This window comes from Ursus maritimus, unplaced genomic scaffold (assembly GCF_017311325.1).
Source record: "Ursus maritimus isolate PB19 unplaced genomic scaffold, ASM1731132v1 scaffold_144, whole genome shotgun sequence".
NCBI lineage: Eukaryota > Metazoa > Chordata > Mammalia > Carnivora > Ursidae > Ursus > Ursus maritimus.
Window position 1 is genome coordinate 16,992 of NW_024423831.1, and position 16,654 is coordinate 33,645.

Here is a 16,654-nt window from a genome sequence, read left to right on the forward strand (position 1 = left end):
CTGAAGGCCTCGAGGGACCAGGAGAAGAAAAGTAACAACGGTTTTGAAGCCACCTTTGACAGCAAATCCAAATCCTTCCACCTGGAGAAAGGCTCAGTGCAAGTGTCAGATTCAGCTGTGTACTACTGTGCCATGAATGACACAGTGACGGGGACTGCAGGGGGAGCTGAGCGCAAACTCTGAGCAGAACAGGGGCCTAGATGCTGAGCGTCTTTGACTGAGCCACTCTGGTTCCAGCTCAGTCTGTGGTTGTTTGTACCCCAGTGTCTGCTTGATACACAATCTTAGAGACGTAGAGAGTGTAGGAACCAGAAGTAACATCCTTAACCCCAGCTGTTCCTTAGGGACACTGAGGACAGTTTGATGCCAAGAGTCCCTCAGCCAGGGCGTAAGTGATTTCAAGGTAAAACCACTAACAATGAAGGGGTCTCTTGCTCATCCTTGTAGTGAACGTCCAGCCCCACAAGTTGTTCAGGGCACCCTGGTGGGTGTTGCTGTATCTGTGACACTTTTAGAGACACACGGTGTGTCTGAGAAGGTGGTGATGTCCAGTGTCTTCCTGACAGAGTGTGGCAGGAGATGTGACAGGAGAGCTTCAGCCCCAAACCAGGTTTTAGTAGAGAAAGAGGGGAAGGGAAGAAAGGAGGAGGAACACATGTACCCGAGCAAGGAAAAGAGAGTCCGGGGACCTCTGCCCTGCTTTCTTTTCTAGTAAATCAGCTGGCAGACACAGGCTGATATTCAACATGAAGGGGTGGGGGCAGAAACAGAATGGAGGAAGTGGGTCATGTCCTGACCAGTGAAATAGGTCACTTGACTTTCTGACAGTAAGAACTCAAGTGAGATTTTTTTTCAGTGCCCAGGCAATATGGTGAGAGAAAATGCTCTTGCACTGATGTTTCCTAACAATATAGATAGATAGGTTACACTGGGGTGGAAATCCTATAGATTTCTCTAACTCCTGCTTTACAGCCTCTCACAGAGAGCCACAAATCATGGGTTTGTGAGAATATATGGGAGTCAGTGAAGTTGTACAAAAAATAATAGAAAAAGCAATGTCTATTCGCACTGCCAAAATTTGCCAAAATTATTGCAATCTCTTTAATGCTTTAAATACTTTTTAAGGACTTGGTAATTTCTTTTTAGAGTGAGAGCATGAGCCAGTGAGAGTGTGGGTAGATGGGGAGGAACAGAGGGAAAGGGAGAGAGAATCTGCTGCAGACTCCTCACTGAGCACAGAGCCTGACATGGTTCTGGATCTCAGGACACTGAGATCATACGTGAGCTGAAATCAAGTATCAATCGGTTATCTGACTAAGCCACCCAGGTGCCTTGTGATCTTCTTTAATTATTATCCCCTTATCAGTCGGTTTTATCAATGAGCTATCATCAGAATATTAATACATTTCCTTATATATTGGTTATATATTCTTCATTTAAACTGATGTTTAATTGGTTAAAGATAAATTTTTCAAAGTTCTATAAATTTAAATGCACGTCAAAATGCACTCTAAATAATTCAAAAGGGTGTATAATAAGCATTATTCTCAGATAGTTGGGTAAATGTGGTAAACTGGGGGGACCTGGCTGGCTCTTTCAGTAGAGCTGCAACCCTGGATCTCAGAGTTGTAAGTTTGAGCATGATGTCGTGTGTTGAGATTACTTAAAAATAAATCCCCCCCCAAAAAAAACCTTTGGAGATTAATAATACACATTTATCTCTTAATTTCTCTAAAACTCTATTAAAAAAGATGGTGAAGACATCTGAAAGAGCAGAAAGCTGCAAACAGAAGGAGGAAGAGGAAAGAAACTATCAGCAGACAGTGACACCAACCAATTTTAGAAAATGAGCTGTGCATGGAGAGCGGCAAACTTGTATAAAAGACTAGACAAGGAGAAACCCGGGGCTGGTGTGGAAGCACCTTGGTGTGTGCTGTGCCCTCGGGAAAGGGTCAGGGAAAAGAAGCACCACATACTTTTGGGTAATTGAGGAAGATGGTGCTGCCGCATTGGTGCCTGAGCCCTGTGTGTGTGTGTGTGTGTGTGTGTGTGTGTGTGTGTGTGTGCATGTGTGCGTGCATGTGTGCGTGTTCCCTTGTGTGCAAGTGTGAGTGTGTTGAGGGTTTTGATGTGGAAGAAAGTAAAATAAGAGGACCAAGAAAGAAAATTTCTAAGACACAGAATAGCCATGCGTCCACGGCTCTTTATAAGAAGAAATGATCACTTTTAAACCCAGGAGAAAATTGGCTGTTGGTCTTTGAGGAATTGAGAAGAGCACATAAAAAACTTCCCCACATCTTGCATAGTACTAAGCTTTTTGATTTTTGCTCACCAGTTCAACTTTCCTTTACTTAGAGAAGTGTTTCAGTTCCTCCCTCTTAACCCCTGGCAACCACTGATCTTTTACTGTCTCCATAGTTTTGCCTTTTCCAGAATGTCCTATAGTGGGTATCAAACAGAATACAGCCTTTTCAGATTGGCTTCTTTCACTTAGAAATATGCATGTAAGTTTCCTCCACGTCTCTCCATGGCTTGATAGCTCATTTCTCTTTAGCACTGAAAAAGATTCCCTTAATCAGGCTGTACCGTAGTTTACTTACCCTTTCTTCTACTGAGGACATTGTGGTTGCTTTCATGGTTCGGCAATCATGGATAAAGTTGCCATAAACATTTTTGTTCAAATTTTTGTGTAGGCAGAAGTACACAGCCATTTGGGTAAACACTAAAGATTGTCATTGCTAGATCATACGGTAGGAGTTTGTTTAGTTGTGTAAGAAACTACGCTTGTGTTCCAATGTGGCACAACCACTGGGCGCTCCCGTCAGCCATGTGGAGTTTTCCTGTTGCTGGACATCTTGCCGGTGTTAAAATAAAGAAGAAAGAGACCAGACCTGAAAATTCCCTGGCTAGACAAAACCAGTTTAGTTCTAGAAATAAAGCTTAATTTAGTTTATTTGGCCAGACTACCTTGACCTGTATCATTTTTTGCTGTGCCTCTGAAAATCATTAGTGAAAACCGAACTGTTTCTGAAGTTTGGTGTGAGGTACCCACTGACTAATTTCTGATATAATGTACAACATTTCTGATATTATAGCCAATCGCCATGAAGAACAGACACTCACTGCCTCACTCTTAGCTGTTTTCTAACGATATACCCCTGAGCTTCATTCCATGCTTTGGTTTGAGTGCTCCCAGTTTATGAGCTGTCTTTTCAGTGTGTGCACATGACACTTTCACTAATTACTATGTTAGTGACATTTGTTGGTTTTACTTGGGCTACTTCTAAGGTTCTGAAACCCGCATTTGTGGTGTTAGTGTTGTGGCGTTTTATTCATTTTTTTAAAAAATTCATTTGTATCATGTAAAGAACAGTTACCATGAGATAGTGCCTCCTAAAATTTTGTGTACAATGCATGATCATTGGTTATGGGTACAGTGCTGCACAGGAACTCTCTTGTTTTCACCTTGCTGGATTAGTAACTAATTTGACTATTTTAGATACCATATTAGAATGGAATCTTGCACTGCTTGTCTTTCTGTGACTGGCTTATTTCAGTTAGCATAATGTCCTCAAGAGTCACCCATGTGGTTGCATATTGTAGGATATCCTTTTTTTCTTTTTAAGGCTGAATAGTAATCCATTCATGTACATACCACATTTTCTTTATCCATTCATCTGTTGTTAGACATTCATGTAGTTTCCCCATCTTGGCTATCGTGAACAGCGCTGCAATGAGCATAGGAGTGCTTAGTATCTCTTTGAGATCCTGATTTCAATTCTTTTTGATGTGTACTCAGCAGTGGGATTACTGGATCCTATGGTAGTTCTGTTTTGAACTTTTTGAAGATCCTCTCTACTGCTTTCCATGGTTACAGCATTGTGCATTCCCACCAACAATGTGCAAGTGCTGCAGTCTCTTCACATCCTTGACAACACCTACATTTTGTGTTTTTGATAATAGCCATCAATTTTCTGAAATGTATAACTTATGGATGATACCAGAAGTTATTGTAAAAGCAGTGGCAAGTACATTGAGAGAGTCACCATTAAAAAGGAACTAGGAGGCCCTGGGTGCCTCAGTCAGTTAAGCATCTGTCTTCCACTTGGGTGGTGATCCCAGGGTCCTGGGATCCAGTCCCCCATTGGGCTCCCTGCTCGGTGGGGGGTCTACTTCTCCCTCTGCCCCTCCCCCTGCTCATGATCTTTCTCAAGCTCTCTTTCTCTCTCTCAAATGAATAAATAAGTCTTTTTTTTTTAAAGGAACTAGAAAATGATACATGTTTAAAGCATGTGCTTTTATCTGTCACTGTTAAGTTGTGGTTAATACCAACATATTCAAAACCGAAATCCTTAATAGGATGGTCCATTTTCCCATATCTGCATGACTGTGTGAGGTTGTATTTCATGGGGTTTGATTGGCATTTTCCTGATAATCAGTGACATTGAGTGTTTGCTCACATACTTGTTGGCTATTTGAATGTCTTCTTAAGGAACTCTCTATTCTAGTCCTTGGACTGGAATATTGGCTTATTCGTTTTTAATTGGCTTATTAGTTTTGTTTTAAAAACTATTACGGTAGGAGTTCCTTACACAGTTTGCATATTAACCCCTTATCATATATGTGGTTTGCAAATATTCTCTCTCATTCCGTAGGATGACTTGATGCTGTTGATTGTTCCCCTTACTGTGCCGAGTATTTAGTTTCATTTGGTTTTTAACCTCTTTTTTTTTTTTTAAGTAGATCTTCCTATTGTAGGCGTTAGCTTAGTTTGCTAGCTAGATGTTCTATTAGACACCTTTTGACTGCCTCTTTGGCTGAACTGACACTCCTTTGGGATCTCTCTGGTGGCTGTGGTGGCTGTCGCGGGTGAGGAGGGGGCTTTAGACTTTGTACCCTGGGCCGCAGGAAAATCCCATCCCATCTGCTCACCTTTCTTGGTTGTCTCCTTTTAGGATTATGTCTTCAGCAATATGGAGAAATAGTTTTAAATTTTGATTCAATTCAATCATTTCCTTTTATCTGTGTTTTGATTACTGATATATTTGGATTCATTTCTAGTATTTTGGAATATACTTCTTTCTTTCTTTTCTCTTCTGTTGTACTGATAGAATTTTCTCTTTTTCGTTGCTGACTTGGAAAAAGTAGTGTCTTTCTGTTTTAATGACAATATTCTTAAATTGTGTGTGTGTGTGTGTGTGTGTGTGTGTTGTGGAAGTGTGTACATTTTTTTCTATGTCTAATTTTATTCTGTAATATTTTTTCCTTGTATATACCACTGCTTCTCTTTGAGTGTGCTTTTTCTTTTGCTGATTTACTATATTTAGAAAACCTCAGTGACTGGTTGTAGAAAACTGTACATTATCTGTACTAACAGGACTGTATTTCAGAGAGAGTTTATGAAATGAGCTGATAAACTATAGTTGCAATGCACATTAAGAAAAAAATAAAAAATGAAAACCTTCCAACCCAATATTCAGAGCATGAATTACATTCATCCTTCTTCAGGCCCTTTGTCCCTGACTTTCCTCCACATGGAGTAATTTTCATCTGCTGGCCCCATGGCTATTCCTTCAGTTCTTCCTAGTCTCTGTTCCTAGTAAAACATGTGCTCATGTGAGGAATGCTTAATAAGGCTTATTGTAGTGCAGTACTTCCTGGATTAAATAAAACATCTTAGCCTTTAATCAATAGAGGAAAGGATGTATAAATGGACGTATATCCACAGCATGGAATGTCATGGAACAAAGAATGTGTATGGGTTAATATAGTAAGACCTACACGATTTACTATTGAGTTTATGAAGGAAGTTACAGAAAGGTATACCCAAAATGTGTATTTGTATTATAATATAGGCTAAATAAAATACTATATATTTTCTGTTGATTCAAATCTAGTAAAACGTCTGGAAACATCGACTCCAAATTGTCAAGATGAACAAAGAAATAATGTAGTAAGTGACAAAAGGGTCAGAATTGGGAGTGACGGTCAAAGGGATTTTACTGTCCAGGTAATGTTTTATTACTTTAATAATTCATATATTCACAAATTTCTCCTATTGTTAAAGGTAATAAAAAGTCATAAAAGTCATCCTAAAGGTTTATCTATACTGTCCTCAATTCTTGTCACCAAAAAGAGGAAAGGAGAGAATGATTATCTTCTTCGTAGGATTTTGTCCATCGACCTGATGGATTTGTACGTATTTGTCCCTCCTCTGGGGTCACATAGTTTTTAGTTTTCACTCCTCTTGGGGTCCTGCTCTTTCACTCTATTATAATTATGTACATTTTTGCCTTCCCCTGTAGACTGTAAGCTAGTATGTTTTTGACTTTTATATATTTTATTTATTTGTTTGTTTTTTAAATTTTATTTCCAGTTAGTTAATGTACAGTGTTGTAGTAGTTTCGGGTGTACAATAGTGATTCAGCCCTTCCACAGAACAGCTGGGGCTCATCAGGACAAGGACAGTCTTCGTCCCCTCACCAATGAACCCATCCCGCAGCCCTCTCCCTCTTAACCATCAGTTTTTTCTGTTTAGTTAGGAGTCTGTTTCTTGATTTATCTCTGTCTATCATATACTTTTCCCTTTCCTTGTGTGGCTTGTTTCTTAAATTCCACATTTGTAAAATCATAGGGTATTTGTCTTTCTCTGGCTGACTTATTTCCCTCAGCATTATACTCTCAGGCTCCATCCATGTCATTAAATGGCAAGATTTCATTCATTTTTTAAAGATTTCATTCTTTGTTTATGGATAAATAATATTCCATTACACTCTTATATATTCTGAACATCTAGTAAATTATTCCATTGAAACAAAAAGCTCAAGAATTATTTATGGATTTCTTTTGAACTAAAGTACATAAACAGCACATGATGCTTTTCTTGCTTTTCTTGCCTTTTTTCTTCCCAGTAAGCCCTTTGCAGCTAAAAAGCTCTAAGAAAAAGCCATTTGGACACATGACAGATTATCATATGGAATACCCTGGGAAAACAGATCCCCTGGCAACTAGCATATAAATTAATGTAAATTATTCAAGTAAAGAAGGCTCAAAAAAATAAATGGTTTTCAACAAGTAGAGATGAGTATATTTTTTTGTTAAATATAGGTGGTTCTTTTTCAAAGAAATGTAAGACAATGTGCATGATATTTTTAAAGTCTGGATTCAGCTTTTTACTCCTGGAAATACAAATATAGTAAAATAATTTTATTGAAGATTGGGCACTATACTTGTCTTCCTACATTTATTTTCTATTTCAGTAAGATAATACTCAGTAAATAAGTACTTTATTTTATGCACGAATAAAGGGAGGATTTTAGAGCAAAAGTGACTTGGTGGAGCTCATATTATTCCAAAGTTAGTGAATCTGAGGTGACATAAGAGCTTACCCTCTGAGTACCTCATACAGAATTCGCTATAGAACCACAAAATCTAAATGATTTCTATTGATCAATTTGTACGATGTGTTGACATGTATCACTGACAATAGTATCCTTTTAAGTCATTTCTAAATAGCACCTTGTGGGAAGATCTCACGGAAATTTTCATTGTGTTCCATGAAAATCCGTGCTCTTCCTTGCATTTTGAATGAATCTATAGATCACAGTTTTATAACATCCTGCCCAGGTTGGGAAAGGGAGCAGAGAGCTTCCAGGATTCCCCTAAAAGAACCCGTCTCTGTTGTAGCCAGAGACAAAGACTGCTGACCCCAAACCCAAAATTGAAACTTGCATGTGTAAGGATTCCAGCACACAGGGAATCCCAGCCTGCTCTGGTTGTTATGTTGTCGAAAGGGCATTGACAGGAAAGACTGGGTCCCTGAAAATTCACATGGAGATAAAGGGCAGACTCCCAAAGCTGGGAGCAGCCAGCTTTTTGAACAGGGGACCTGGGCAGTTACACAGCCCCCCACTCTCCCAAGGAAGCCTGCCCTTGGTTTAATGCTGGGCCCTCACTATCTTGAAATTCATAGTAATTTTATCTTTGTCCTTGTCCTTTCTAAGGGAGTCCCGTGAGTGGGAGGAGCAAGTGCCTGAGCAGAGAGACACGTGAGGCAGGAGGACACAGGCAGGAGCGCTCACAGGCTTGGGGTCTGGTTCAGGGCAGGCGGCATGTGTGCTGAGCAGTGGGCAGGGCCACCTGGGGTCTGTGGCTGCTTTGGACTAGCTGGGGCTTTGATGTCAGCAAAGGGCTTAGTAAATATTGTAGGGAAATTACTACAGAAGGAAAGTGTTTCCGCGGATGTTTCAATAAAGCTGTTTGGCAGTTTCTTATACAACTAAACATACTCTTACAGTCCGATCCAGCAGTGGCTTCCTGAGTATTTACCCAAAGGTGTTGAAAACTTATGTCCACACACACAGATGTTTTATAGCAGCTTTATTCATAATTGCCAAAACCTTGAGGTAAGTTGCATGTTTTTCAATAAGCGAATGATTAAATAAATAGTGATATATCCAAACATGGGAATATGATTTGCTGCTAAAAAGAGAAGAGCTCTATAAAGCCATGAAGAGAAAGGGGAAACTTATATGCATTTTACTAAGTGAAAACAGCCCATCTGAAAAGGCTACAGACGGTATGATTCAGATTCTATGACATTCTGGAGAAGGCAAAACTCCAGCAGGAATAAAAGACTGTGGTTGTCAAGGGTTGAGGGGAGCAGGAGGGATGAATAGAGCACAGAGAATACTTAGTGTAGTGAGCTAGTCTCCATGACACCCCAATGGTAAATAAGTTCAGTTCATTACACAGAACAAAGGAGATCAGGCCAGCAGCCCAACAGAACCATGGGCTCAATTCTCTCGCTCCTTGTACCCCCAGCTCCCGCGCCACAGAAGCAACGTGACTCCTGATTGGCCCATTTCCTGCCAGCCTGACAATGGGGTTGGAAGGAAGCCTGTGTCTATGTTATCAGTTCATTTCTTCTTAAGTCAGTTAAAGAGAGACAGAGGGTGCCGTTGCTACAGGTTTGAATGCTCGATCCTATTTAGAGGAGCACAGACACAGTGGAAGCAGCAAGGGTTTAGCCGGAGTGCGCAGGGAGCCCGTAGCTCAGATCCAGACAGGGTCAGGCTTCACACCTTCACGCGGTGGGCGTGTCTGTCTCCTACTGCCTGGGACCGCAGAGCACCAACTTCAGGGCCTTCTCTCCATCCTGCGAAGCCAGACTGGGTGCTGAGAGTCTCTCTCTCTCTTTTTTTTTGGTTTGCTTTTGTGTTTGTTTTTGCTGAAATACAGTGATGATCATGTGACATCTTTTTTTTTATTATGTTATGTTAGTCACCATACAGTACATCATTAGTTTCTGATGTAACGTTCCATGATTCATTGTTTGCATATAACACCCAGTGCTCCATGCAGTACATACTCTCCTGAATACCCCTCACCCGGCTAACGCATCCCCCCATGCCCCTCCCCTCTGAAACCCTGTTTGTTTCCCAGAGTCATCTGTACTGGCATTTAGTTTCTAGGGGTCTGCTCTGTGATGCAGCTTGTACTAGGGTTCATTCCTTCTTACTAATGCCTCCAGCGTAGATGTGCTCAGTCTGCATACTGGCCGTTTCCCTGCTTCCCACCTGTCTTATCCACAAATGCTCATAGCTAGGGGCTCTTGGGGGACACTGTGAAGGTGCAGAGTGTGAATTTTCCTCTTTGTTCCTGCCCTTGACTTCAGCACACCTTTAAAAATCGCTTCTTGCCAATACATGGTTCAGTTTGCACACTTCCCAGCACTCTTGTTTGTTTAATGTTCCACACTCCAAAATCCTCATTCTCTCCGTTTCTTTCCTTCCACCTCTAATCGCATTCCCACAGTGCCTTAAAATTCAGATGGTAATGGGTGGTCAATAATTGGTCTTGTATTGTATCATCCTCATATATTTGCTTGGAAGGCAGATGTGTAGAGTAGACATCTTAACAAGAATCTCCCCATAATTTTTGTTAAAGTTTTTATTTATTTATTTGAGAGTGAGAGAGGGCAGAGGGAGGAAGGGGGAAGGGCAGAGGGAGAGGGAGAAGCTGACTCCATGTTGAGCAGGGAGCCTGACACCAGGCTGAATATGAGGCCCCTGGGATCATGACCTGAGCAGAAGGCAGATGCTTAACTGACTGAGCCACCCTGGTGCCCCTCCTCAAATTTTTTTTTAATTACAGATTTTACCATTTTAACATTCATTTTTACCATTTTAACATTTTTTGTGTGTATAGTTCAGTACCATTAAATACATTTATGCTGTTCTTCAACCAGCAACACCATCGATTTCTAGAATTCTTTTCATCTCAAAAACTGAGTATTTGTACTCATTAAACAGTAACTTTCCATTTCTTCATCCCTCCATCCCTGGAAACTGCCATTCTGCTTTCTCTTTCCATGAGTTTAACTACTTTAGATAACTCGTAAAAGTCAATGATACAATATTGGTCATTTTGTGACATTTCGTTTGACGTAGTGTCCTCGGGGTTCTTCCTTGTTTCAGCATGTGATTGAATTTCTTTGCTTTTCAAAGTTGGATACTGTCCTATCCCATTTTGTTTATCCATTCCTATTTGTTGATGGACTTTTGGGTTGCTTCCACCTTTTGGTAGAAACAGGAATTCATCAACATCTCAATATTTTTGGTATATAGACAAATTCCTTCCATTTTTTAGTATATTCCACAAGTGGACTGCTGGGTAGTAAGGCAATTCTATTTCTAAATTTTTGAGAAACATTTATACTTGTGAACTTGAACAACTATGCTATAGACTGGGTTACCACAAGCAAGTTTCAAGGAACAGAGTGATCACTAGTTATGAACGGAACTCCAATATCACTGAATCACAAAATCCTAGAAGAGTTTGTCACTTTTGCTACAGCGCATTGCATAGATCAGGGGTCACTAATTGGTCTGGTTGGAATGGTGAAGCCGATACCCAGTGGTCAGCTCCTGAATAGCAGTTTGGGTATCGTAATATATTTTCCTTCCAATTTTGGGAAAGGGGCCAAACCTGCACACATTTAAATCTCTTTCTTAGTTCCACTTGTATAATAAAGAACCTGTTAAAGAGTGTCTTAAAATATTTCGAAGGCTTTGGAAGAAGTCATTCTGCTACCCTCCAGGCTCTCTCTCAAATTTTCTCGATCATCAATCTTTAGTGGCAAAAACAAGGAACATGTTTTTGCCCTCATCCAGCTCTGTGTTCAAAAGTCTTAGCTCTGTCATCAAGTTCTTGATACTTTTGACCTTCCTTTAGTATTTGTAAAATAGGAGAGTGCTATCTTCTTTAATCTTTTGTTGTGAGAATTTATCAATAATGTGTCCAAAGTGATTGAGAATAGCAGATGAGCAATTTAGGAGGGTATCTCAATAGGTACAAAAAAGCATTTGACAAAACCCAGATCCATTCCTGAGAGAATCTCCTAGCAAAGAAGGAATTGAAGGGAATTTCCTTAAGGAAAAGGGGGCTCACTCAAAAACCTACATCAAGTGTCATAGTTGATGATGAAATCTTAAATGCTTTCTGCTTCATTTCAGAAATAAGGGAAGAGTTTCGGCTCTCAGCACTTGTAGTTAATATTGATGTAGAGGTTCCAGCCAATGCAATATGGCACGTAAAAGAAACAAAAGCCATACAGTTTGGAAAGGGTGAAGTGAACTTACCTTTATTAACAGCCAGCATAATTGAGCAGAAAACCCAGGGGAATCTACAAAACAGCTACTAGAACAAATTGGTCTAACAAAGTCAAATGTGCACCTACCATATTCCACTCCCAGAAATCGATCCAATAGAAATGAAAGCGTATGTCTATAAAAATCTTGTACACAAATGTTCATAGCAGCTTTATTTGTAACAGCCCCACTGGGACTAATCCTTAGGGTAGTGGCAGGTGAATAAACACATTGGTTCATAGGCACGTGACGGGATTCTACATAGCAGCAAAAAGAAACGAAGTTTTGATAATTAAGACTATGGAAGGTTTGGAAAGTAACTATGCTGAGAAGAAACCAGACAAAAGAGCACATAGGAGTCCATTTATACAAAAGTATAAAATATACAAACTAATTCACAGAAGGGTTCTCTGAAATGGGGGCGGTGAGGGTTGAGAGAAGGATTACAAAGAAATGTGAGGGAAGTTTTGGGGTGATGCATATGTTCATTATCTCAATTGTGGTGATGGCTTCACAAATACCTATATACGTCAAATCATACAGAATTGTTTAATTGTGTGCAGTTTATGGTTATGTAAATTATGTATTAATAAAGGGTTAAATATCCAAATTTACTATGCAGTATCTTCCCTCAATGACGTGCAAGTCTTCTTGTGTGACATCAAATGCAAACTACTTCTCCTGTTGGCTTTCATTGGCCTGAAATTATCTTTTTTTAAAGTTATGCATAAGAACTTTTTTCATCCATGTGCTAATCTGTTTATTTTCAACCAGCATTATCACAGCCTATTTCCCATTGTTCCTGCATATCTGAATAGACATTTGTAGTGGCTTGTCCAAAATTGCTTTCTAGCGTAATGATGAGGCAGGTTCTGACAATGTGATTTGGAAGACGAAGGGGAAGTGAAGGGGTGCATGAACCAAACAGTATCCAGGCCCGAATTTCTTACTTCACTCTGCACCTGGAAAACCTTTCCCACGTTGGCTCTGGACTCCTGATGTTCCTCGACCTGAATGTGTGGGAAATCGCCTCCAGGAAACAGCTGAGCTAAGCTTCCTTATGTGTCTAGAGTAAATGTTTACAGGGATATGGAAGATGAGTCCCTCTCCAGAAATTTTTCTTGAAAATCCTGATTTCTTACCTTTTGGAAAAAGTTACTTGATTAATATTTGACAACAAAATGTGTCAGATGGATGGTAATAGAAAGCATCCTTGAGGCTAAACCTGGTTGGAGGATAGGATTAGTATTGGTGACTAATTCACATATTCTAGTCACCTTATGTTGGAGTCAATAAAACTGTGAGAACATAAGAATCTCAGATCATTCTGTAGGGTTTCAGTGACTCCATGTATGATGTTACTTCTGTCTATAATTCTTATATTTCACTTTTTAATTATTCTAAAAATCAGGAATATTTGACTATTACAATGTTTGATTATCAGATAGTGTGACTTCTTCTGAATGCTTTTCTTAAAAAGTAGTATTTCTTGCAAATGCTAATAATTTAGGAACAAGTAAATAGGGTAATTCAATTAAAGGCCATTTGTTCATTATTTTTGTTTAATTTAAAAGTATTTAGTGAGTACTTAAAAAATGACAGTCATGGTTCTAAATATTGGGTTACAGGGTGGCCCACATGGACGCATGAGAATGTGAAGCACTGTAGTAAGATGCTTAGAAGATTGTTACCTCCAGCTACGGAAATGCTGTGGGATGCTGTGTTAATGAACTTCCATATCGGGTAATGTCTTAAGAACAAATAGATCTGAGAGGACAGTACTGCTGTTGTTCAGACGTCCAAGGGCACCTGAAGACTGACATGTGCCTCATGAAGTCAGGGATGAAACACTTGGCTGACTTGGGGAGGACTGGCCAACAGGCATGCACATCAGTCCCTGTCCCCCAGGGGGCGCAGCTTCCTGCCACAATCTCATTTCCTGTGTGAAATGTGGGCTTCCACTGTTCATTTCTCTGTCACTCCAAGGTTTCTTCATGCTAAGAATGAAGAGCATTATTTAGGTGACACTGCAGAGATGAAGTGTTCTCCAGGCTTCGTGACTGTGGTACTCTTAATGCTTGGTAAGTAAAATGCCTCTTAAAATTTGGATTCTTTCTTCCATTGTGTCTGCAAAACCTTTAACTCTAATTTTATCCCAGAGCTTTATGCTCAAGGTGACACAGGTCTCTTTTCTCTTTCCTCAGGACAAACCCATGGAGACTCAGTGACCCAGACGGAAGGCCGAGTGACGCTCTTAGAAGAAGCTTCCTTGAGTTTGAACTGTACTTACTCAGCGTCAGGTTCTCTTGCTCTTTTCTGGTATGTGCAGTATCCGGGAAAAGGTCCACAGCTCCTCCTGAAAGCCTTGAGGGACAAGGAGAAGGGAAGCAACAAAGGTTTTGAAGCCACCTATGACAAAGATTCTAAATCCTTCCACCTGGAGAAAGGCTCAGTGCAAGCATCAGATTCAGCTGTGTACTACTGTGCTATGAATGACACAGTGACGGGGACTGCAGGGGGAGCTGAGCACAAACTCTGAGCAGAACAGGGGCCTGGATCCTGAGTGTCTCTGACTGAGCCACTGTGGTTCCAGCTCAGTCTGTGGTTGTCTGTCCCTCAGTGTCTGCTTGATAACAAAAATCATACAAAGGACTAGAGCACAGAAACCATCCCCAATCCCAGCTCTTCCTTAGTGACACCAGGTACAGTTTGATGCCAAGAGTCCCTCAGCGAGGGTGTAAGTGATTTCAAGGTAAAACCACGTAACAATGAAGGGGTCTCTTGCTCATCCTTGCAGTGAACGTCCAGCCCCACAAGTTGTTCAGGGCAGCCTGGTGGGTGTTGCTGTATCTGTGACACTTTTAGAGACACACGGTGTGTCTGAGAAGGTGATGTCCAGTGTCTTCCTGACAGAGTGTGGCGGGAGAGGTGACGGGAGAGCTTCAGCCCCAAACCAGGTTTCAGTAGAGAAAGAAGGGAAGGGAAGAAAGGAGGAGGAACACATGTACCCGAGCATGGAAAAGAGAGTCCAGGGACCTCTGCCCTGCTTTCTTTTCTAGTGAATCAGGTGGCAGACACAGGCTGATATTCAACATGAAGGGGTGGGGGCAGAAACAACTTTGAGGAAGTAGGTCATGTCCTGGCCGGTTAAATATGTCAGTTGGCTTTCTGACAGTAAAACTCAAGTGAGATGGTGCAAACCGCACACTATTTCTGTATCAGGACAAATTGTCAGGAACAGTACCTTAAATGAGTGGATAAATTACATTTGCAATGTGCATTAAGAAAAGTAATAGAAAAAGGAAAAACTGCCCACAGATAATCAGAACATGAATTCTCTCCATTCTTCCTCAACCCTTTGGCCCTGACTCCCCTCCGACTAGAGTAATTTTCACCTGTTATCCTCATGGTTTATTCCTTCCGTTCTTCCTAGTCTCTGTTCTAGAAAAACATGTGCTCATGGGAGGAATATTTAATAAGGTTTATTGTAGTGTAGTATTTCCTGGATTAAATAAATCATCTTGACTTTTAATCACTAGAGGAAAGGATGTATTAATGGGAGTATATCCACAGTACGGAATATAATGGAACAATGATGCATATAGGTTAATAGAGTAAGACGTATAAGATTTACTATTGTGTTGATAAAGGAAGTCACAGAAAGGTATACCCTGAATGCATATTTGTATTATAATAAAGTCTAAATAAAATACTATATATTTCCTTTTGATCCAAATTCAATAAAACATCTGAAACGTCAAACTCCAAATTGTGAAGATGAACAAAGAAATAGGGTAGTAAGTGACGAAAGAGTCAGAATTGGGAGTCGTAGTAAAAGGGCTTTTCCTCTGTAGGTAATGTTTTATTACTTTTAATAATTCATATATTCACAAATTTCTATTGTTAAAATTAATAAAAGGCATAAAAGTCATCATAAATATTTATCCATATTCCTCTTTATTCCTATCACCAAAAAAAAAAAAAAAAGGAAAAGGAGATAATATTTGCCTTCTTGATAAGATTTTGTCCAATGACACAAACTATACTTATTTCTCCCTCCTCTGGGGTCATATGTTTTTAGTTTCCACTCCTCTTAGGGTCTTACTCTTTGACTCTATTAAATCATGTAACTTACATGTAGACTGTACACTGGTACGTTTTCCACTTTTATATATTTTATTTGTTTGTTTATCCTTTCAATTTTATTTCCAGTTAGTTAACAAACAGTGTTATAGTAGTTTCAGGTATACAATAGAGTGATTCAGCCCTTCCACAGATCACCCGGGGCTCATCAGGACAAGGACAGTCCTTCATTCCCTCACCAATGAACCCATCCCCCAAACCTCTTCCTACTAACCATCAGTGTGTTCTGTTTAATTAAGAGTCTGTTTCTTCCTTTATCTCTCTCTATCATTTTTTCTTCTTCTTCGGTTTGTTTTTTAACTTCCACATGAGTGACATCGCATGGTATTTGTCTTTCTCTGACTGACTTATTTCCCTCAGCATTATACTCTCTAGCTCCATTCATGTCATTGCAAATGGCAAGATTTTGTTCTTTTTTATGGCTGATTAATATTCCATTACTCGTTTACATATTCTGAACAGATAGTAAAACATCCCATTGAAAAGAAAAGCTCAAGGATTGCGGATTTCCTTTGAACTAAGGTAAAGAAATCAAATAAATAGCACAAGATGAGAATTACTTAATTATTTTCTGATATAATTTCCTAGAAGTTCCATTTTAAAAGTACGATTAGGTTCACTTGTAATCCCCATTCAATCCAAGCAGGTGTCTTCTTTTCTGACCATCTGCATTTCCTTCATCAGGAAGCTTGGAATGAAAAGGGCTGGGGATCTGGGTCTGCTGAATTGCTTGGTCTGAAGGGGTCTTTGCTGACTGCTTCAGTCCTCCAGGGGGCACTCTAGGCTTTACAAGAAACAAAGACTTTCTGAGGGCCCAGGGTGAACAGTTAGAGAACAGAACTCATGTGAGCCTGTCCAAT

At 40.0% G+C, this 16,654-nt stretch overlaps 1 gene segment (V, D, J or C); it reads left to right on the plus strand.

Moving 5' to 3' along the window:
- Positions 1–13,584: 13,584 nt before the first annotated feature.
- Positions 13,585–15,364, plus strand: LOC121102722. The segment is given in 2 exon segments: positions 13,585–13,732; positions 13,856–15,364. Coding segments are annotated over 2 exon segments (468 nt in total).
- The last annotated feature ends 1,290 nt before the right edge of the window (positions 15,365–16,654 follow it).